At 47.7% G+C, this 20,026-nt stretch overlaps 2 protein-coding genes across 5 annotated transcripts in view; one reads left to right on the top strand and one right to left on the bottom strand.

Annotated features, from left to right (window-relative positions):
* The first annotated feature begins 10,148 nt into the window (after positions 1–10,148).
* The window catches only part of carm1 (coactivator-associated arginine methyltransferase 1), a 49,075-nt gene continuing 39,197 nt past the window's right edge, over positions 10,149–20,026 (top strand). For 2 of the 4 annotated variants that reach the window (XM_079646916.1, XM_079646915.1), the window contains exon 1: positions 10,149–10,372. In XM_079646916.1, the coding sequence (XP_079503042.1) occupies positions 10,231–10,372 (142 nt within the window). In that variant the 5' untranslated portion in view covers positions 10,149–10,230. The remainder of the gene's footprint in view (positions 10,373–20,026) is intronic. The other 2 variants (XM_079646914.1, XM_079646917.1) reach the window with 2 other exon arrangements.
* LOC307016950 (E3 SUMO-protein ligase ZBED1-like) lies at positions 16,712–19,477 on the bottom strand. Its single transcript, XM_079646340.1, has 2 exons — positions 19,099–19,477; positions 16,712–18,974 (listed from the first exon to the last, which is right to left on the bottom strand). Exons 1-2 carry the CDS (start codon positions 19,369–19,371, stop codon positions 18,576–18,578), a joined length of 672 nt encoding a protein of 223 aa, XP_079502466.1. The 5' UTR covers positions 19,372–19,477; the 3' UTR covers positions 16,712–18,575.

Genomic DNA, 20,026 nt, shown 5'->3' with positions numbered 1-20,026 from the left:
GAGTCGAACCCGCAGTTCGGAGGAACCGACCGCCAGAGCACCGGCACGAGGCCGGGCCGGCAGAGGCCCTCCGATGGCGGGTCGCGTTTGCCATTCGATCTGTGACATCCATAAAAAAGGGGTGAAAATGAAAAAATGTATCCCAAAATAGTGCCTCATAATGCGGGTAGATTCCCCTGCCAACTCCCCTTGCATTCCTCCAGACTCAGAAAAAGTCTAAATCAACTTTTTGGAGAACCATAAAAAATGGGTGAAAATGAAAAAATGTATCCCAAGATAGTGCCTCATAATGCGGGTAGAGTCCCCTGTCAACTCCCCTTGCATTCCTCCAGACTCAGAAAAAGTCTAATTCAACTTTTTGGAGAACCATAAAAAAGGGCTAAAAGTGTTCAAATGTATCCCAAAATAGTGCCTCATAAGGCAGGTAGAGTCCCATGAAACTCCCCTTGCATTCCTCCAGAGGTCATTTAAAAAACTTAAAGTTTGTTAAGAACCATGCTGGGGGGTCTCCGAGGCAACAAATGTGTCCGGGAAACTCAAAGTTTGCAACCATGACAGAGTGTGGTTGCTCCACAAGTGGTATGCAAGCCAGAATCCAGTTGGGGTGTATGTACAAAAATAATGTGTCTGAAAATACAGCTCATAATGCGGCTACAGTTTCCTGAAAACTCGCCTTGCATTCCTCCACGGTCACAAAAAGTAACACTTTACTTTTTGGAGAACCGTACAAAATGGCTAAAAGTGTTGAAATGTATCCGAAAATTGTGTCTCATAATTCCTTGACAACGCCTGAATTCCTCCAGAAACCAGTTTGTGAAGAACCATGCTGGGGGTCTCCAGGCAACAAAATGTATCCGAGCCAGAGTGCACATACAGCGGATAAATTCCTCACACACAGCCGTTTTTTTTCTGAGTTCTCTCAAAAACCGGGTTTCAGATTTTGTGCAGACAGTATCTTGAAAAACATGAACGGATTTTTCGGACGGAGTAGGGGAAGCTTGGATTCCCCTCTCCGTTGTAAATTGCAACGGGGGAGGGTGGAAAAGTGTTCGGGGCTTCGGCCCGAAGCGCCGAAGGGTTGAGCATCTCGGAGCTCCGTTGGCACTCAGTCATTTTTTCGAGAATTTTTAAAAACTTCATTTTGGATTATTTTAAGATAGAATTGACCGTTTTCTTTCATTTCTTTTCTTTCCACGGGTGGGGACCTATGGCAGGCCGCCTATGAGCTCCCAAATTCAGCCTGGAACTTCCAGGATTTGTGGGATAAGCTCCATAAACGGACAAAGTCATCCAAATATGTCCCTTTTATAGCCCAAAGATATATAATGCAAATACATTAAAATAGTAAAAGGTACAATTGTACTCCGCATTACCCGGAATTTGATTTATATAGCCCCAAAAAAATGATTAAAAATCATTTTCGTGGGGGAAAGTGTTAAAACGCCTGATTAAAGCATATGCAGGACCCCAGTGAGCTCCAGACTATGTGCATTGTGTTAAGGGACCATGTGAGTGATAACACCCATAATTTAAACACAAAGGCCACGATTAAACATCACTTTTAGGGGGAAAACGCTGGCTCTGTCCGTTTCGTTAACAAACTGATAGGCAAATGGACGGAAATGCGTCCGTTTCGTTAACAAACTGATAGGCAAATGGACAAGCGGGTGAAAACGGCCGAGTCGCTGCTCCAGGCTGTGTGCATTGTGTTAGGGGGCCATGTGAATGATAACATCCATCATTTGAACGCAAAGGCCACGATTAAACATCACTTTTAGGGGGAAAACACCGGCTCTGTCCGTTTCGTTAACAAACTGATAGGCAAATGGACGGAAATGCGTCCGTTTCGTTAACAAACTGATAGGCAAATGGAAAAGCGGGTGAAAACGGCCGAGTTGCTGCTCCAGGCTGTGTGGATTGTGTTAGGGAACCCTATGAATGGTGTACATGAGTGTATACATGTTTTAAATAGTAGGATACCTCCAGGGCGCATCACCACATTTTACAAGCCAGGGAAGGTGCATGGATCCTGGGTAAACATTGATTAAGGGTTTTTAAATGTGTGGAACAGTGTTTTGTCACTTTCAAAACTCTCCTGTCATTGACCGGAGAAATTGGGTTGATGTTGTATTCAATCTGGCCATTAATATTCCAGTGAGACGAAGTACGTAGATTGACCGGAGTGAGCCCATGTTAATTTTGTCCAAAAACCGGAGCATTCCCTAGCCGTAGGTACTGGCTTTGTAAAGTGGCGCAGTGTATTTTTGTTGGCCGATCCTGGAGTTAGCATCGCAAGTGCTCCCTTGACTATTAGATAACGGGAAATTTCCATTGGATTTTGAAATATTGAAGAAAATAAGATCTAGCTAACCTTTAAAAGAAGTACATGGTGGTCGCATGTCTTCGCGTCACCCAGGGGCGTTTACTGGACCTGGAAACATGCGGGGCTTAGCCCACAGTGGCAGTGCCAGAGATTTTCTATTGGGGGTGCTGTGGGGTAGCTTGACATTTCATAGAGGGTGCTCAATGTAGGGTTTCCCTTTTAATGTACCGGGCGCTACAGTGGGATTTTCGACTGCAACAATCCCCACGCACACACACAGTGTACCCGCGACTGTTACAATGGAGGCTCGATAATCAGCTCACGGCATATACAGTAGGTGTAAGTAGGGGTGAAGTGCTATTTCTATAAGTGGGGAGTTGACCTAACCCGGGAAGATTTTTTTTAAATATTGAAGTTAAAAGCATCAATCTGGTGCACTTTATTAGGTGATCTATGGATACATCTCTCAACACCCATTTGAAACAGAACTGTAAACAGATTTTCTTTTTCTTTATGGGTATTTTACAAATCACTCCCCTTTCAAACTTTATTCTTGTTTTACTGTCATATAGTATTTCATAACTGTTTTTCATTTATTCTCTTGTTTTTTTTATAACTATAATGATCGTATGAAGGTGTGCCTCGGAAATAATCTTTTACATAATTTGTGAGTGACCAAACCGTTTGAGACCCACTGAGATAACTTAGACTGAAGTTAACTATCTAAATACTCAGAGAGTCCTTTAGCTCACCTGAGTCTCTCAGTCTGACAGGAGAGGACTCTACACCAGCTTGTTGTGGAACACACAGCTCCTTATTTCCGTTAAGGCTCGGACACACGACACACCAAGCTAACACCAAAGAACTGGCAGACGGACCCATAGATACGTATATATGGACGGACCCCCGACTGTTGTGTCGCCTCGCGTCTCTGCGTCTTGGCCATGTGTCGCACTGGAACACACCGCAAAGACTTCAGCCGACGGCCAAGAAGAACGTACGAACTGCGCATGCGTGAGTGGTGTGACAACCCCTGCCATGCTATCTCTTGTGGTGTGTGTGTGTTCCTTTAATGTTCTCCCTTTTGCATCACTAGGGCCACCAGGGTGGGTGGAGGGGGTCAGGAGGACGGGATTGAGCCGATAACCCAGGGGCACAGCAGAGGACCCGGAAGGGATCTCGGGCGGACGGCCCGGGGGCAAGGCAGAGAACATGGAGGGGGTCTCGGGCGGACGGCCCGGGGGCAAGGCAGAGTCCATGGAGGGTCGAAGGCCACAGCGGGCGAACTCAGGGGGCCGAGCATGAAGGCGAAGGCAGCGGCAGGAAGAGTCAGGGGGCCGGGCCCGAGGGTGAGGACAGTGGCCGGGAAAGTCAGGGGGCCGGGCTCGAGGGCGAAGACCGCGGCTCTCAGGGGGCCGAGCATGAGGGCGAAGGCCACAGCACTCAGGGGGCCGGACTCGAGGGCGAAGACCGCGTCACTCATCGGGCCGGGCTCAAAGGCGAAGACCACGGCTCTCAGGGGGCCGGGCTCGAGGGCGAAGCAGACGGCGACGGAACAACTCCGGAGGACGGGCAGGAAGGCGCTGACGGGACAGCTCCGGAGGCCGGGCAGGAACCGGAGCCGGTGGGACAGGCTTCGGTAGGATCCCCCACGGAAGAGGACCAGGAGTTGGCAGGACCCCCGGCGGGACAGGTGGCGGCGGGACCCCCAATGGAACAAGACATGGGATTGGCAGGACTCTCAGCGGGACCTCCAACGGAACAGGACATAGGGTTGGCAGGACCCCCGGTAGAAGAGTAGTCGGCGGGACCCCCAACGGGACAGGACATAGGGTTGGCAGGACCCCCGGCAGAAGAGTAGTCGGCTGGACCCCCAACGGGACAGGACATGGAGTTGGCAGGAGCCCCAGCGGAAGAGTTGTTGGCGTGACTGGAGAGGAAACTGGAGAGGAAACTGGAGAGGAGACTGGAGAGGTGACTGGAGAGATGACTGGAGAGGTGACTTGAGAGGAAACTGGAGAGGGGACTTGGGAAGGGACTAGAGAAGGGGCTAGAGAAGGGGCTAGGGAAGGGACTAGAGGAGGGACTAGAGAGGGGACTGGAGAAGGGACTTGAGAAGGGAATTGAGTAGGGACTAGAGGAGGGACCATGGCCAGAACTGGGTCTGGAACCATGGGCGCTTGGGCCAGAACTGGGGCCGGGACCATGTCTACTGGGGCCAGAACTGAGTCTGGAACCATGCTAGCTGGGGCCAGAACTGGGGCCGGAACCATGGCTGCTGGGACCAGAACCGGGGCTGGAACCATGGCTGCTGGGGCCAGAACTGGGGTCGGAACCATGGCTCTTGGGGCTCGGGCTGGACTTGCGACTCCTTCTCTTAGGAGCCTTTTGGAGACTCCGTGGACCTCCGGAAGCCAGACGAGTTCCCGAGAACGGCTCCTGGACAGGAGCAGGACATGGGGAAGAAGCAGGGGTTGACTCCAGACGGAACACACCGAGACGTATGGTGTCAGGCTGGGAATCACACACCGAGAGGAAGTTCAAAATCCAGCCAGGTAAGAATTTCACTAAGCCTGGTTTCTCCATAACCATCTGGTGCGCCTCTGCCAGAGCAGCCTCTCGCTCTTGCTGAACATCGTCATTCAAAAGAGGCAACAACCGGAAGACAGACTGCGTGATAACCGAGAGAAGAAGAACAGACTGCGTGATATAAACAAACAACAAATAGCGTGTGCGTTCCATGTTCACTCTACAACGAGAAGCTCATGGGGCTTTCCTGAACCTTTGTCGAGAGCTGGAGTTAAATGAAATCTCAGATTTGCCTTCTTAATAGTTTGTTTGGGTCCCTCACTTCCGTTTCGCTTTTCATGCACTGATTCGCTAGCTGAACAGCCAATCAAAGTGATTTATTTTGCCGACAGCATGTCGAACATGTCGAATCGGTGGGTTTTCGGCCGAAAAGGTGTCGGCACAGCTGAAAAGACACGATGGTGCGGGACCTTTAAATATACAGTCTATGTGCGGGACACACCAATCTGAGTAGGGCGTGTCGACGCTCATCGTCGTTCAAAATCGGCTTGGTGTGTCCGGGCCTTTAGTGCAGCTAACATCATATGTGTAATTCGTGGCACAATTCAAACGGAATCGAAAGATAATCTTTCTATCTCCATTGACTTCAATACATAATTTTTCCCAAATAAGGTCCCATTGAGCTCTCCCGGAAAGGGAGGGACTTCGCCTCTCTATCAGAGCAGACTGGTTTCAGACTGAGGGGGAAAAGAGGTGCTGCAGCACAGGCAGTATGAGAAAAATAAAACGTTTTTTTAACGTTAAATCATGGAGATATGTCACAGTAGAGAGAGACACAACACATACTAATATGAACCTGAAAATGAGCACAATATGTCCTCTTTAAATGGTCTTGTTGATGTTTCAAATGGAGCTGCTGCAAGAACATTTTCAGACTTCCTCCGACCAGAAAGTAGTTTCATGATGTATCAAAACTAAATATAAAAATATTGATTATACCCAGGTATAGTCTGTTTTTTGGATTAAGTAACAGTGCTAATTTAAAACATATTAATCATATGACTGAACAGTAAATGTTGTGATACGGGGTCTTCAGGTTTCTCAGGCGGCTGCAGAACTGAAGACCTTCTGCCTGCAGAATGCCCACAAAGACCCCCTCCTCACCGGGGTGCCCTCCAGTGATAACCCCTTCAGGCCCCCCAAGTCATGCATCCTCCTCTGACACGTGAGTGGAGCTCTTTTTCATCGCTTAACATCATCCAGAAAGAAAATTGTATTTTCCTTTTTATTGTAACTCGTGAAATGTCTGAACAATGACCCTGCTGTGTTTTGGAGCACAAGACTCATCCCCTACAACTAAAAGTGTTTCTTCTCTTTTTTAAAGCTGTGAAAGAGTGCAAAAAACAAACGCCTGATCACTGTGGATTTCTGTCATGTGCTCTGATGCCTCTGAAGAAAAGGAAGCCAAGAACAAACACATACACCAAACACAAAAGTGTTATATCAGACTGCATTGAATTTTCCGATTTAAAGTTAGAAAAATTCATAATGCAAAAGGTTTCTATTTACCAACAGGTCTTTTAAATACATGTTGATTCCTGTAGTATATTTTGGAGACACAGGAGCCTCTAAATGCCATTTTGTGCACGCTAGGCAAAAATGATCTATAAAGCAGAATAAACTCTTGAAAAAAAGAGGAAGTAAAGCTGACAAACTGTTATACATGGATGGGAAGTTGTATTATTCACCATTAAAAGCCACATGTTTGTTTTTGTCCTTTGTCTTTGAAGCTGTGTCTTGCATCATTTTTACATCTTAGTTTTTTTTAAATAATATTACCTAAACCAATATTTGCTTTTAATGCTAATTATTATTATTTTCTGTTAAAATAAGATCACATAAATCGTGTTTTTAGTTATGGTTGCAAGACTTTTCCCAACGACACACTGACCTGTGTTCAAAACATAAACTGGAATAGAGCATACAATTTATATAAATTACCATGAAAGGAGTAGAAAGAGAGTAGTCCCTTGATATATTTAAATGCACATATTGCATAATTAAATAATCAACACATGTTTTTAATGATAATAACTTACATTAAAGGCTTCTCAATTATATAATTTCCCCTCCTCGACTCCTCAACTCCTCGGTTCTCCGGTAGTGACCCGGAAATGTATTTCAGCGCGCCATGTGGAAGGACATCTCATTTCTCTAAATGCACATCGAGGACCAAGCATCGAGCATCGAGGAGGCTCTCTGGAGGAGCTCTAACCGAGGAGACACTGATGGTTCCTCCGCAGCTCCACCGTATTTCCGACAACCTAGATAACCTAGATAATAAAATGGCGGCTTCACAAAACCTTTGGGGAGTTTTACGGGGCGTGGTTTGCATTCCGCCCAGCCAATCATAGGAACCTTTTTCTCCCCACGAAATTCCCTGCTCTCTAGCAAGGACGGAAAAAGGGGGTAAAAAAGGTTCTGATTAACTCATTTTAGTTACGGCTCTTTTTGGTGTGAACGCAACATTTTGGAGCTATATCGGAACTAAAGTGGGAAAAGTACTGCGGTGTGAACGCGGCTAGAGGGAAAAAGTCTTTCCGGGCCCAGCGACTGGTACGGAAGTGTGGTACCGCCATTAGGCCACAACGAATATTTTTTGACAGGGAGAATGAAAAAACATGGATACAAATCAAAGAAAACGAAAAGAAAAAGGTGGGGCTGAGAAGGCAAGAGAAAAAAAGGTGAAGCATATAAATGTCGAAAATTGACAGACCTTTTTGGTTTTACAAGCACTATCATCAGCAGCTTAGAACAAGTGCAAGATGATGAAGAAGCGAGTTCAGATAAACAGCCCGCCTCCTGCGTTCACAATGAGGGACAGAGAGTTGAGCTGGTGGAAGAACCAGCTCAACTGGCACATACAAGTGCAGGGCAAGCGCAACAGGTGGGTGAGAATTATCCCTTGAACTGCATAAATGCAGCCTAATAAACAGCTGATTTCTAATAACTAGTTGCCAGTAGTAGGCTACTGTATGTGTGTGTGTTTACTTTTTTATGATGTCCCATGTGTTTAAGACATCTGAGGAGTGTCCTCCCTCTTTAGGTGAGAATTATCCCTTGAACTGCATAAATGCAGCCTAATAAACAGCGAATTTCTAATAATTTCTAATTTTTGTTATGCCCCCTCCCCCCTCCCTTGACATTTCATGTGGCCGGACTGGGTCAGTTTGCAGGGCTGAGTTTTAGTCCCAGTCCGCCCCTGCCAGTCTCTGATTGTATTACGTTAATATGAGAGTGCTCTCATACTTGTTTGATTCTGAAATGGTATATATTTATATAAATGTCCGCAGCCTCTTATTGTCTCATTATGCCGCACTGTGAATGAATTAAAAGTACATAAAAAAGTCGTCATGAACACATCTGTCCATCAGACAGAGGGCTGCTGTGCCTCCTGTCATCATTAATGGACGTCTCTTTAAAATGACCGCTCAGAGGAGAGGAGTTCTCATTTCTCTAACCTCCTGCTGCCTCCCCTCCTCTCTCCTCGGTTCCCCTCCTTGTCTCCTCCGCTCGCTTCCCCTGTGGGCGGGACTAAGACACAAGGATAGGAGTCAAGGATGGGAGTCGAGGAGGGGCAATTAGAGAATTGAGATGCCTTCATTGTCATTTTAATTTGTTCATTTAACCTTTATTTAACCAGGTGAAAACATTGAGACAAAATCTCATTTACAATGCTAACCTGGCAGGCAGGCAACTGCTTGGGGCTGAAAAGCTGGATTGAGGGGCTCCCAGTGAATGTTTGCCTAGTGCCCCCACAGACTCTAGAATCGCCACTGCTTCAGACAACTTTAATTTAAAACAGGCTATAGGGACAAGTGCCGTCAGTTTGAGGCTTGATTGAAGATCATTCCAAGACCAAGGACCATAATAAAAAAGACTCCTTTTTCCAGCCTCAGTCCGCACGGCAGGTAGGCCTACCTGGAACCGTATCCAGGCACTGGATCTGAGGTTGTAAGAGTCACAAACTGGGGCAAATCTGGCACATATGTAGAGTGGAAGCTTACCTAAAATGGCTTTATACAATAATAAAAAAACAATGCTGCATCCTACGCATACTAAGTGAGGACCATCCAGTTAGGCTGTACAGTGTGCAATGATGAGTCATATGAGTGCATTTGATATATCGCAGTGCAGCATGGTAGAGTGGGTCAAGTTTGGCCAAAACAGAGGGACAGGCAAATCTATGGATTGTATCACCTTAATCAAGCTGGGACAGGAATAAGCCAGAGACCAACCTTTTACGGGAAGAAGTTGAAAAACAACGTTAAAGTTGAGCCAAGAGTGAATTTCAATTTCTTAGTTAGAACTTCAATGTGGTGTTTAAAGTTTAGATTTCTGTCATAATATCCTCCCTGCTACTGATGAGTTTTATACAGACTGTCATGATTACACACCACTTTACTTGCATCCATAGCACATTGTTGATTAAGATGCTACATGTTTGTATATGCTATTAGTTCATTAAATTATTACCACAACAATGTTGCGTGTTTTTGGTTCCCTCTTGATATTTTTCATTTTCCTATATCGGAGGGGGATTTTTCACCAGCCTATAAATGGCGGTTAAGGTATACACTGGTTTTTCTTACGGTATATCTGGACCTCTGGTAGGTAAAAGTCTTGTGTAAAATGAAAGTGAGAGGATGACATGCCGCGTCTGACCGCCAGGCAGCGCTGTTGGAGCGAAGCCCGGCCCGCTGCCTCCAGCCGCTCCAGCAGAGAGCAGTGCGTGATTGGATCATGGATACAGCATGGGAGGCGGGGCCTCGTTCATTCCTATGAGAGTTGCTCATTGGCGCATGAATACAAAATGGCCCAACTTTTGAGAGAGCGAAACGTCACAAAAGTATTCATATAATCATATCCGTTCTTATTGTGCATCCATGGATAGAGGTACAACAGTCTATGGGCTGTCTATGGGTAAAACTCATGTAGTACTAAACACGTCACATGAACGTGCCGGGCGGCGCGGTCCCGTGGGTTAGATCTGCTTTCATAATGCCGAGGAAAATAACTCTCAGAATAACGTTATTAGGACATTTTACAACTTGAGGACCGAATGTTGTTAATAAGAGCTATACAAATGTTCATACTGGGTAGTTTATTTAGTTTAAAAAAAAATATCCAACGATTTAAAGACGTCTCTTTCTCAATGTTAGTCAATGGGAAAAAGTATTTCCGGGCCCAGCGACTGATACGGAAGTGTAGTACCGCTGTTTGGCCACAACTAATATTTTCCTCAGAGTCCGGCGCACTTCCTGGGGGCTTGGGTTGGATGTGAGCGCCATCGACCTGTCTCCACTTCCAGATCGAAGATGGCGGTCTCGGTGTTCCCCGGCGTGCGGCTCCTCTCCATCGGAGACGCGAATGGAGACATACAGCGACATTCAGAGCAGCAGCCCCTGCGGCTAGAAGTGAGGAGCACACAGGATGCTGCTCTCATCAATCTCTCCAATGGTGAGTTGACCTTTCCCGTAGCGGCTTATCGGATGTTCGGCCTGTCTTAACTGCCAGTGCTAATGCTATGCAGTGCTAATGCTTATACAGCTAATCTGGTCATACTTAGTGTTAGCCGCCAATAAGCTAACCCGTTTTGGAGAACCACGTCGCCTCCCCATGTTCATCACGAGGGAGCCCCATAAGCTCCACAATTGTCTTCGTTTGATGGGGTGTTAACGCTGTTAGAGCCCCAGCTCTCTACTCCCACACAGCCGCCCGCTCCCACACCAACACAGCTAGCACCTAACCTGGGACGTGAGCGGAGTTAGTCACTCCAGTGGCGTTAAGTTGTGTTTAGCTCCATGCTAACGTTAGCTAAACAATGCCACCAACCCGGTGATGCACCAACGGTCGTCTAACGTCTTGTTATGTCTGACTAACGTTTATTTTGTCACATTCATAATAATAATTGAACATGTTTCTGGGTTCCTCTTAGAGACGTGTTCTTTGCTGTTTTAGCTTGTGTGGACCATAGGGCATCCCTCCTGAGTCCTGCACAGCGCGGCGTTCAGCCAGGAGCCGTAAACACATACACTTGAACTTTTTGGATATAGTGGTATTTTGGGTAGCATAGCGAGGCCGGGCCCTCATTACTTATACATTCATCTTTGTTCTCATTGGGACAATAGCCGGGTTCCTCGCTCCTGTGTGGTGGGAGGGAGGGAGGGAGGCTTTTCTTAGTCAATGGGATGTCCCGCTGAAAAGAAGCAGCAGCTGCCGGCACAGGCCTCCTCCGCTCAGATGCGGTACACCCCGCATCCAATTTGAATGGTACAGAGAAAACCGCCCCCATACATCTCTGGCAGCACACATAAACATATGTTATAAAGTTTAATGTATCCCTATGGGAATTTAGGCCCTAAGACAAAAATCACGTAATATAATTGTAAAGGGAAAAAGACTGATGAGATCATTATGGGTATGGTAAACACACTGTTAATCAGCCACTAAATGACATATCTGCCATCCATAGGAACATTTTCTAAAATATTTGATCAAACTTTGACCAGATCAATGAGTAGTTGAACTGCATTTGGGCAATGGCTGCAAAAATTGGAAAAAAATACTAATTGCGATTACTATTTTTGAAGAATAATTGTCATTATAGTTAGACAAATATATTCAATGATGATTGTTTTATGTTTTTAGGAGAACATACATGTTTTGTTAAGTCTGTAGAATACGATTTGTAGGCCCAAACATCTCTGCATCTCAACATAACTTCATTTAAAAATGACATGAAAACACATTTAGCCTGTAACAAACCTGCTCTACCTTGCAATTTCGATACAATTTCAATTAATTATGCATTCCCAATTTGAACGAGTGGATGTGCAGGGATACGAAAAGCTTCTCTTCTAAATATATCTAATAGTATGTTACTGAAAATGAAATCACAATATTCAATTTTAAAATGAACACATTTCCCAGTGTACTAAATATAAGTAAATGTACATATGGCCATTAAGTTTCTCATGTAGTTGCTTCAGCTGTTACATTGCCTTACATTTCCGTTATAATTTATTTTAAGAGACAAAATAAGAGAAGTCAAATCCAGATGCTCAACCTCCCAGATGGTGTGCCGAACGAACAATCAACTGGATTATAAAAAGTGTATTATTAGCATAACGCCCCCTATTAAGCTGTTGTGCTGTGTGCAGAGAAGCACCTGAAAAAGTGTATGGGAATAAATAAACATGTGATTTTCTGTTGCAGGAAAATCTAAAACAGAAGTATGTTTGCCATTTAGAATAATCAGGTTTTTCAATGCAAGGCAATGCTGTGAACTCTTTTGTTGAGTTGCTTTAAATGATCAGAACTAATTGAACTTCCCTCTAATAAGTAAAGCCTACTGTAGGAATCAGGCATTTATTGTGAAAGGTTAGAACTCAAGGGGTGAAGTCAGGGCTCGACATTATAAATGGCCCGGAAGCACTATTCAGACACCCCGGGCCAGCATAACGTACTTTCCACTTGCCCGCTCGGGCCACTAAAAATATTGCTTTAAAAAAAAATGGTCCTGTGGTATAGGTATTTTGACTAGCAATTTTGTTAAATTGTTTCGTTTATTAACGCTACAACATAGCGTTTCGTAAGTCGGTTATCATTGTTGGGTGAAAAGCAAACAGCTGTTTGCTGCGCAGCGCGAGCAGGCTCCCTTGAGCCGGAGAGAGCAGCGCGAGCAGGCTCCCTTGAGCCGGAGAGAGCAGCGCGAGCAGGCTCCCTTGAGCCGGAGAGAGCAGCGCGAGCAGGCTCCCTTGAGCCGGAGAGAGCAGCGCGAGCAGGCTCCCTTGAGCCGGAGAGAGCAGCGCGAGCAGGCTCCCTTGAGCCGGAGAGAGCAGCGCGAGCAGGCTCCCTTGAGCCGGAGAGAGCAGCGCGAGCAGGCTCCCTTGAGCCGGAGAGAGCAGCGCGAGCAGGCTCCCTTGAGCCGGAGAGAGCAGCGCGAGCAGGCTCCCGTGAGCCGGAGAGAGCAGCGCGAGCAGGCTCCCGTGAGCCGGAGAGAGCAGCGCGAGCAGGCTCCCGTGAGCCGGAGAGAGCAGCGCGAGCCGGCTCCCGTGAGCCGGAGAGAGCAGCGCGAGCAGGCTCCCGTGAGCCGGAGAGAGCAGCGCGAGCAGGCTCCCGTGAGCCGGAGAGAGCAGCGCGAGCCGGAGAGAGCAGCGCGAGCAGGCTCCCGTGAGCCGGAGAGAGCAGCGCGAGCCGGAGAGAGCAGCGCGAGCAGGCTCCCGTGAGCCGGAGAGAGCAGCGCGAGCCGGAGAGAGCAGCGCGAGCAGGCTCCCGTGAGCCGGAGAGAGCAGCGCGAGCCGGAGAGAGCAGCGCGAGCAGGCTCCCGTGAGCCGGAGAGAGCAGCGCGAGCCGGAGAGAGCAGCGCGAGCAGGCCCCCGTGAGCCGGAGAGAGCAGCGCGAGCAGGCTCCCGTGAGCCGGAGAGAGCAGCGCGAGCCGGAGAGAGCAGCGCGAGCCGGAGAGAGCAGCGCGAGCAGGCTCCCGTGAGCCGGAGAGAGCAGCGCGAGCCGGAGAGCAGCGCGAGCAGGCTCCCGTGAGCCGGAGAGAGCAGCGCGAGCCGGAGAGCAGCGCGAGCAGGCTCCCGTGAGCCGGAGAGAGCAGCGCGAGCCGGAGAGCAGCGCGAGCCGGAGAGAGCAGCGCGAGCAGGCTCCCGTGAGCCGCAGCGCGAGCCGGAGAGCAGCGCGAGCAGGCTCCCGTGAGCCGCAGCGCGAGCCGGAGAGCAGCGCGAGCAGGCTCCCGTGAGCCGGAGAGTAGGCCTGTCACGATAATTAATTTTGTTGGACGATACATTTTTCTGGAAATTATTGCGATAAACGATAATATTGTCGGCACCGTTTTAAGACATAATGATAATATATAATAATAATTCAAGTACATCCTTTCAAACATAACTTTTTATTGAACATTCAACATTGCAAATGAAATGTGAAATAATATTAAAATATATAAATTATATATAATAAATAAAACAAATTAATTAAATTAATTAAATCACACAACCAAAACAATAAATTAAATAGTCAGGCTGGAAAACAGAGCTCTCTCTCTCATATATATATATAAATAAATAAATAAATAAATAAATATGAGCACACATTATCTCACAAGCAAAAAAAACTCCTTAAAACAACAGTCAAGTGTACAGTCCACTGTCAAAGACCCAGATGCCTCAACAGGCCATATCCAAATCTGTTTTTCTAAGTTTTCGAGCAAGGAACACCAACATGTTTGCATTGTCGGTCGGGGCCTCTCCATCTCCAGCTGCCGTGTTTGCTCCCAGCTGGAAAAACGGAATGGGGTGGTTGTGTTTTAGGTTTAAAATGCGTGGTATTGCCTACTTTTGTCGCTACCTTTTTTAAACCAATGCGACACACCGCCCGGCTCATTCAAGTCCGTAGGTTCGCCTCGTTGATTTGGTTTGAATCCAAAATACTGCCACACCGGAGAATCGAGATTTGTAGTTAGGTTTTGTAACCAATTCCATTTCACTTTAAATTCCCCGCGAGTAAGTCACACGTTGTCTCCCGCTTGTCGCTATATTATTAATTTGGCTGCTCCGCTGCTGCACGTGCACGCGGAGTGTCCTGACCTGGCTGTGTGTCAGCCCCGCCCCTCACAGCGCGCCTGGCAGCCACAGCGCTCCAGGCTAAAATGCTGGTCACATCTTTATGTAAACGGCAATTTATCGAGCTCAGAAAAGTTATCGAGTCCATTTTTATTTATCGTACGATAAGTCAATTTATTGATTATCGCGACAGGCCTACCGGAGAGCAGCTCGAACAGGCTCCCGTGAGCCGGAGAGCAGCTCGAGCAGGCTCCCGTGAGCCGGGGCGCAGCGCCAGCAGGCTCCCGTGAGCCGGGGAGCAGCGCCAGCAGGCTCCCGTGAGCCGGGGAGCAGCGCCAGCAGGCTCCCGTGAGCCGGGGCGCAGCGCCAGCAGGCTCCCGTGAGCCGGGGCGCAGCGCCAGCAGGCTCCCGTGAGCCGGGGCGCAGCGCCAGCAGGCTCCCGTGAGCCGGGGCGCAGCGCCAGCAGGCTCCCGTGAGCCGGGGCGCAGCGCCAGCAGGCTCCCGTGAGCCGGGGCGCAGCGCCAGCAGGCTCCCGTGAGCCGGGGCGCAGCGCCAGCAGGCTCCCGTGAGCCGGGGCGCAGCGCCAGCAGGCTCCCGTGAGCCGGGGCGCAGCGCCAGCAGGCTCCCGTGAGCCGGGGCGCAGCGCCAGCAGGCTCCCGTGAGCCGGGGCGCAGCGCCAGCAGGCTCCCGTGAGCCGGGGCGCAGCGCCAGCAGGCTCCCGTGAGCCGGGGCGCAGCGCCAGCAGGCTCCCGTGAGCCGCGGCGCAGCGCCAGCAGGCTCCCGTGAGCCGCGGCGCAGCGCCAGCAGGCTCCCGTGAGCCGCGGCGCAGCGCCAGCAGGCTCCCGTGAGCCGCGGCGCAGCGCCAGCAGGCTCCCGTGAGGCGCGGTGCCATATTGAAAAAAAAATGACATTGCAATATTTTTTCCCCCTGCAATATATATTGCGTTTTTTTAACTATTTAAACGGATGAAGGATTTTAGTCACGGACGTATGGATCTTAACTGGTTGACTATTCATACCTTAAAGAGCAACTTGCAGGTTAGAGACACCAGTGAATAAATGTGTAGGAAAATTATGAATATGCTAGATTTTCCCAAAAATATACAGAAATATACACTACAGTGACATCTGGCGTCGTTTTAGTAAGACATTTTCACTTCCGCATAAAAAAGCCTCCGCACGTGACCTCCCGCGTGTGACAAAACAAGTGGGAGAACGGCCGGTTTAACGTATGAATAAACATGGTTCACAATGCTAGTTTTGACACAGAAGAGGTTGAAAATATATATTCGAATGCATATGATTATAATTATGAGCCTGCTAGGCGTCCAAGAGACCAGGACCAGCCAAGGATTAGAAAAAATAAAGGCCATCGGAGAGAAATGGAGCTTTGGTGTGTGGAGAACCAGTGGAGAACAGAGCAACTGTCTTGGTGAGTGACCGGCGTTAGCATGTTAGCTAACGTCAGTCACATCACAACATTGTCAAGTTAGCAATCATATATCAGGCTATAACTAAAGTAGTATTGATAATATAGTACCGTTACTGGCAGGACTGTTGATACTGATCCATAACAGAAACTAATGCGCAAGTATCAGCCGTATCTCGCGTTACCTAATGCAACTCCGCACTACGGTGCTGACCGGAGGGGAGACGCGAGATACGGCTGATACTTGACGATCTGGCGGAGAAAGGTTGTGGAGCCTCCGTTGATATGCCGTTGTAAATGGCTTGATGGAAAGCAGGTGTGTAGTCGGGGAGGGTGCACAGCTGAATCATTCTGATTGGCAGGTGATCTCAACGTCATCGTCAGGGAATCCACCCCCTATAAGTAGCTTACGCCACGACGCATGCGTTATTCAAACACCTCTTCTCGCTTCAGAGCACATCTGTTATCGGCAGCCGCGCAGCTTAACTGTCCACAGACGGAACCAAGCTATCCTAGCTAAATTTGGTCGACGGATGCTCCTTAGAAGAAGATTGTAGGTACTAACACACCAGTTAGTACCACATTCGACCTCACCTTTTTTTCCTTTTCTCCGGAAATCGAGAGGTAAGGTTTTAACTTCAAGCTAGCTGCACACCAAGCCGCTAGCTTGTCTCCTTCGCTATCGATACTACGATGGCGAGGACGTTTTCTTCTATTCTCATACCAGAGAAGAAAATAATTAAGGGCTATTAACACACCAGTTAATTACCTTTTGGAAATAAATCTACGCCGTCGCTTTTCTCCGGACTAAGGACGAGTTTTTCGATTTTTTTCCCCGGCAACTTTCCTGCTGAGAGCGGGCCCTCTCCACGCCGTGAACACGGCAGACAAGATGGACGCCTCTCTCCCTCACAACAGAGGAGCCGGGAACTCAGTTGCAAGGCTCTTTGGATCTCGGACACAGACACACACCAGGTCTGCTCGTCCTGCCTCGGGCTGGAACACGCCCAGGAGGCTGTCGATAACCCCGGCTCGTGCGGGCATTGCTCCCGCATGTCCCGAAAGAGCCTCCGCCGACAGCTAAAAACTAGCCTGGCGAGATGGGACCTCCTCACGTACTCTGATGCGCCGGATGGCTATCAGGACACGAGGACGTTCCCCGCTAAGATTGAACCCCGCACTGTGTCGGTCTGGGGTCCATCAGCGGTGGCTAAAAGTAGCTCCTAACTGGTGAATTTAGGAGAAACTCCTAAGCATAATGGGCGTGTCAGTCTTAAATTTAGGACTCCTAATTTTATTCACTAAGAGCAATTCACAAAGTATTTTAGGCCTAAAAGTAGCACCTAAGTCTGGGAGAGCTTAAAAGTCCTCGAGAGGACTCCTAACTCAGTAAGACCTATTCACAAAGAATCTGAAAATGGCTGAGAGACGAAATGTTTTGGAGACAATGGAAGACTGTGAATTGATCAAGAGATATAGGCTAAATCGTGAGGGTATCAAACTTGTTGTGGAATTAGTGCGGGATGCAATAATATCCCCGACTAACAGGAATAACCCGATTAGTCCGGAAATAAAATGTTTGGCAACACTACGATATTTAGCAACAGGGAAAATGCAACTTTGCAATGCCGACGATTTAGGAATATCGCAACCATCAGTCAGCTGTGCCATAAACCAAACCATCAACGCGCTCTCTAGACCACATATCATCCAACAGTTTATCCGGTTTCCTTTGGACAATCAACAACTACACAGGATCAAAGCCAACTTCATGGCAATGCAGGTATGCCCGGTGTGGTCGGTGCTATTGACGGGACGCACATACAAATAATTGCGCCATCAAAAGATGAGGACGTGTTCGTCAATAGAAAGAAAGTACATTCCATCAACACGCAGATTGTTTTCATTCATCATGATAGGGAGACTTGAACGGCGGTATGGGCTGTTATTGAAAGTGTTTAAGTGCTGGAAATATGCTCATTATATAATAGTTTGCAGGGTGCTTTTAATTGCCTCCTCGATTTAATGCAATTTACGTATTTTTATTGTTTGCTCTCTCTTTAACGTGCATATACAACGTCATTATCGTGGTCTGCACAAACTTGTCATCATGCGTGTATTCTGCGAACTGCACTGTCCATAACTATTTGATAGGAATACATTTCTAGCCTAGGCTATTTTCTTGTTTTTCGGTGATTTAGTGGGCTCGTTTGTGGGATGTTGCGGATGAGTTTCACCGAGACCGCCTACTCTGAACAACCAATCACCGTACTGACCGCTTCTAAACTCATGCACGAGAATCGACGTCATCCATAGCAACGGCGCGTCACTCTTAGTTCACCCTTAGTGATTTATCCTTAATATGAGTAGGTCTCAGCGGCTTTGTGAATAACTTTTAAGAAAAAACTCCTACGTAAAATGTTTTAGCGCGAGTTAGGAGCACTCCTAGCGGTAAGATAAAATGCTTTGTGAATACGGCCCCTGATTTGTACAGCATTTAGTATAGTAGTACATTTAAAGTGTCAAAACAGTAACAGACTGGAACAAGAACAAGTACTACCAAACAAAAGTATGCATTTTCTTTGTGCAAATAAACAAGAACATTCAATAATCAGACCCTGCAATAAAATAGATTTCAAGTAACTCAACTCAAACTCTCTCTCACTCACTCATCAGACAGGTTTTTTTTCAGGAAGATGAGCATGTCAACATTTCCAGGTAGAAGCTGGGATCTTTGGGCGTTTACAATATCCCCTGCTGTGGAAAAAACTCTCTCACTCGGCACTGATGTGGCTGGGACAGAGAGATATGCTTTGGCCATGGGGGACAGCAGTGGGTAACACTTTGCATTGTCTCTCCACCACTTGAGAGGACAGTCAGAGAGTAAAATAGAGGTCGCTTTGCGGTACAAGACAATTTCAGCCTCGATACCAGTGTTGTGCTGTGCGACGTGGACTTCTTTACTGAAAGACTCCCCAAGGAGATCTTCGAGTGCTGTCTTTTTGGAAGGAGAAGATTGTTCCTCAGCGTCATGTGCTCTTTCCCCTTCTGTTTCACTAGGGTTCTATGCAAGCAAGCAGAGGTAGAAAAAAAACGTCTTATCTTTCTTTTCACAAAAACAGAGGCAAACACACCTTACGTTATCTGAAAAAGTTACACAGACACAAAAAGAATATTTAAATATGTACCTGGTTCTGCATCTGTGTGGCTTTCAACTTCAGCCTGTCGAAAACGTCCTCCCTCTGACTGTCATTTAGCTGGTGCAAGCTCCGGAACCGGGGGTCCAACGCAGTGCTCTCTTGCAGAAACTTGTTTTGCTCCCCTTGGTATCTGTCTGTAAAGTCCTTCAGTATGGCTCTCTTCATTTGGGCGATGGTGGAGGAGTCCTCATCGCACTGTGCCATGCTTTGCTCTATCATGTGCTTGAGGGGCACAATGAGAGACTGTAGGTCGAGACTCATCGCACAGCACGGTGGTTGCTTTTTTCAGCGGTGAGAGAAGCCGAACCATGTCCTCGGCGTCCGTGATGTCAGCTGGTTCCAGAGTGTCTATCTCTCGTGCGTTGCGCCTGACTTCAACACTGAGTAGCGTTGCAGCGATAGCTTGTTGTTGCTCCAGGTAGCGCTCGAGCATGTCAAGCGAGCTGTTCCATCTTGTGACCACATCCATGATGAGTTTATGCGCAGGCATGTTTAACATTCCCTGTTTGGTGGCCAGCACAGCTGTGGCAGTTGAACTGCGGTGAAAAAACGCAGCTACACGCCTCACTCTACCAAGCAGACGGCTTGCCCGGTTTACGTTCAAACCCGCTTTTGAAGCGAGGTTTAAAGTGTGGGCAAAACACTTTATGTGTGGGGAAAGACCGGCCTCTCTCACCGCTACATCCATATTCCTTGCGTTGTCTGTTACGACAGCAATGCCTTGATTATTGTTGAGTCCCCACTCCAAAACAGCAGATTTTAACACCTCAGCAATGTTTAGTCCAGTGTGTGATGTGAAAAGAGGCCGCGTCTGTAAAACAAAACTTTTAATTTCCCATTCGCTGGTCATAACATGAGCCGTGACTGTAATATAGCTCTGCGTAGCTCGTGAAGTCCACCCATCTGTTGTTATTGA

The sequence above is a fragment of the Notothenia rossii genome, assembly GCF_949606895.1.
Source record: "Notothenia rossii genome assembly, chromosome: 8".
NCBI lineage: Eukaryota > Metazoa > Chordata > Actinopteri > Perciformes > Nototheniidae > Notothenia > Notothenia rossii.
Note: the sequence above shows the minus strand (reverse complement) of the source record. Positions and strands in the feature narration are given on the sequence as shown.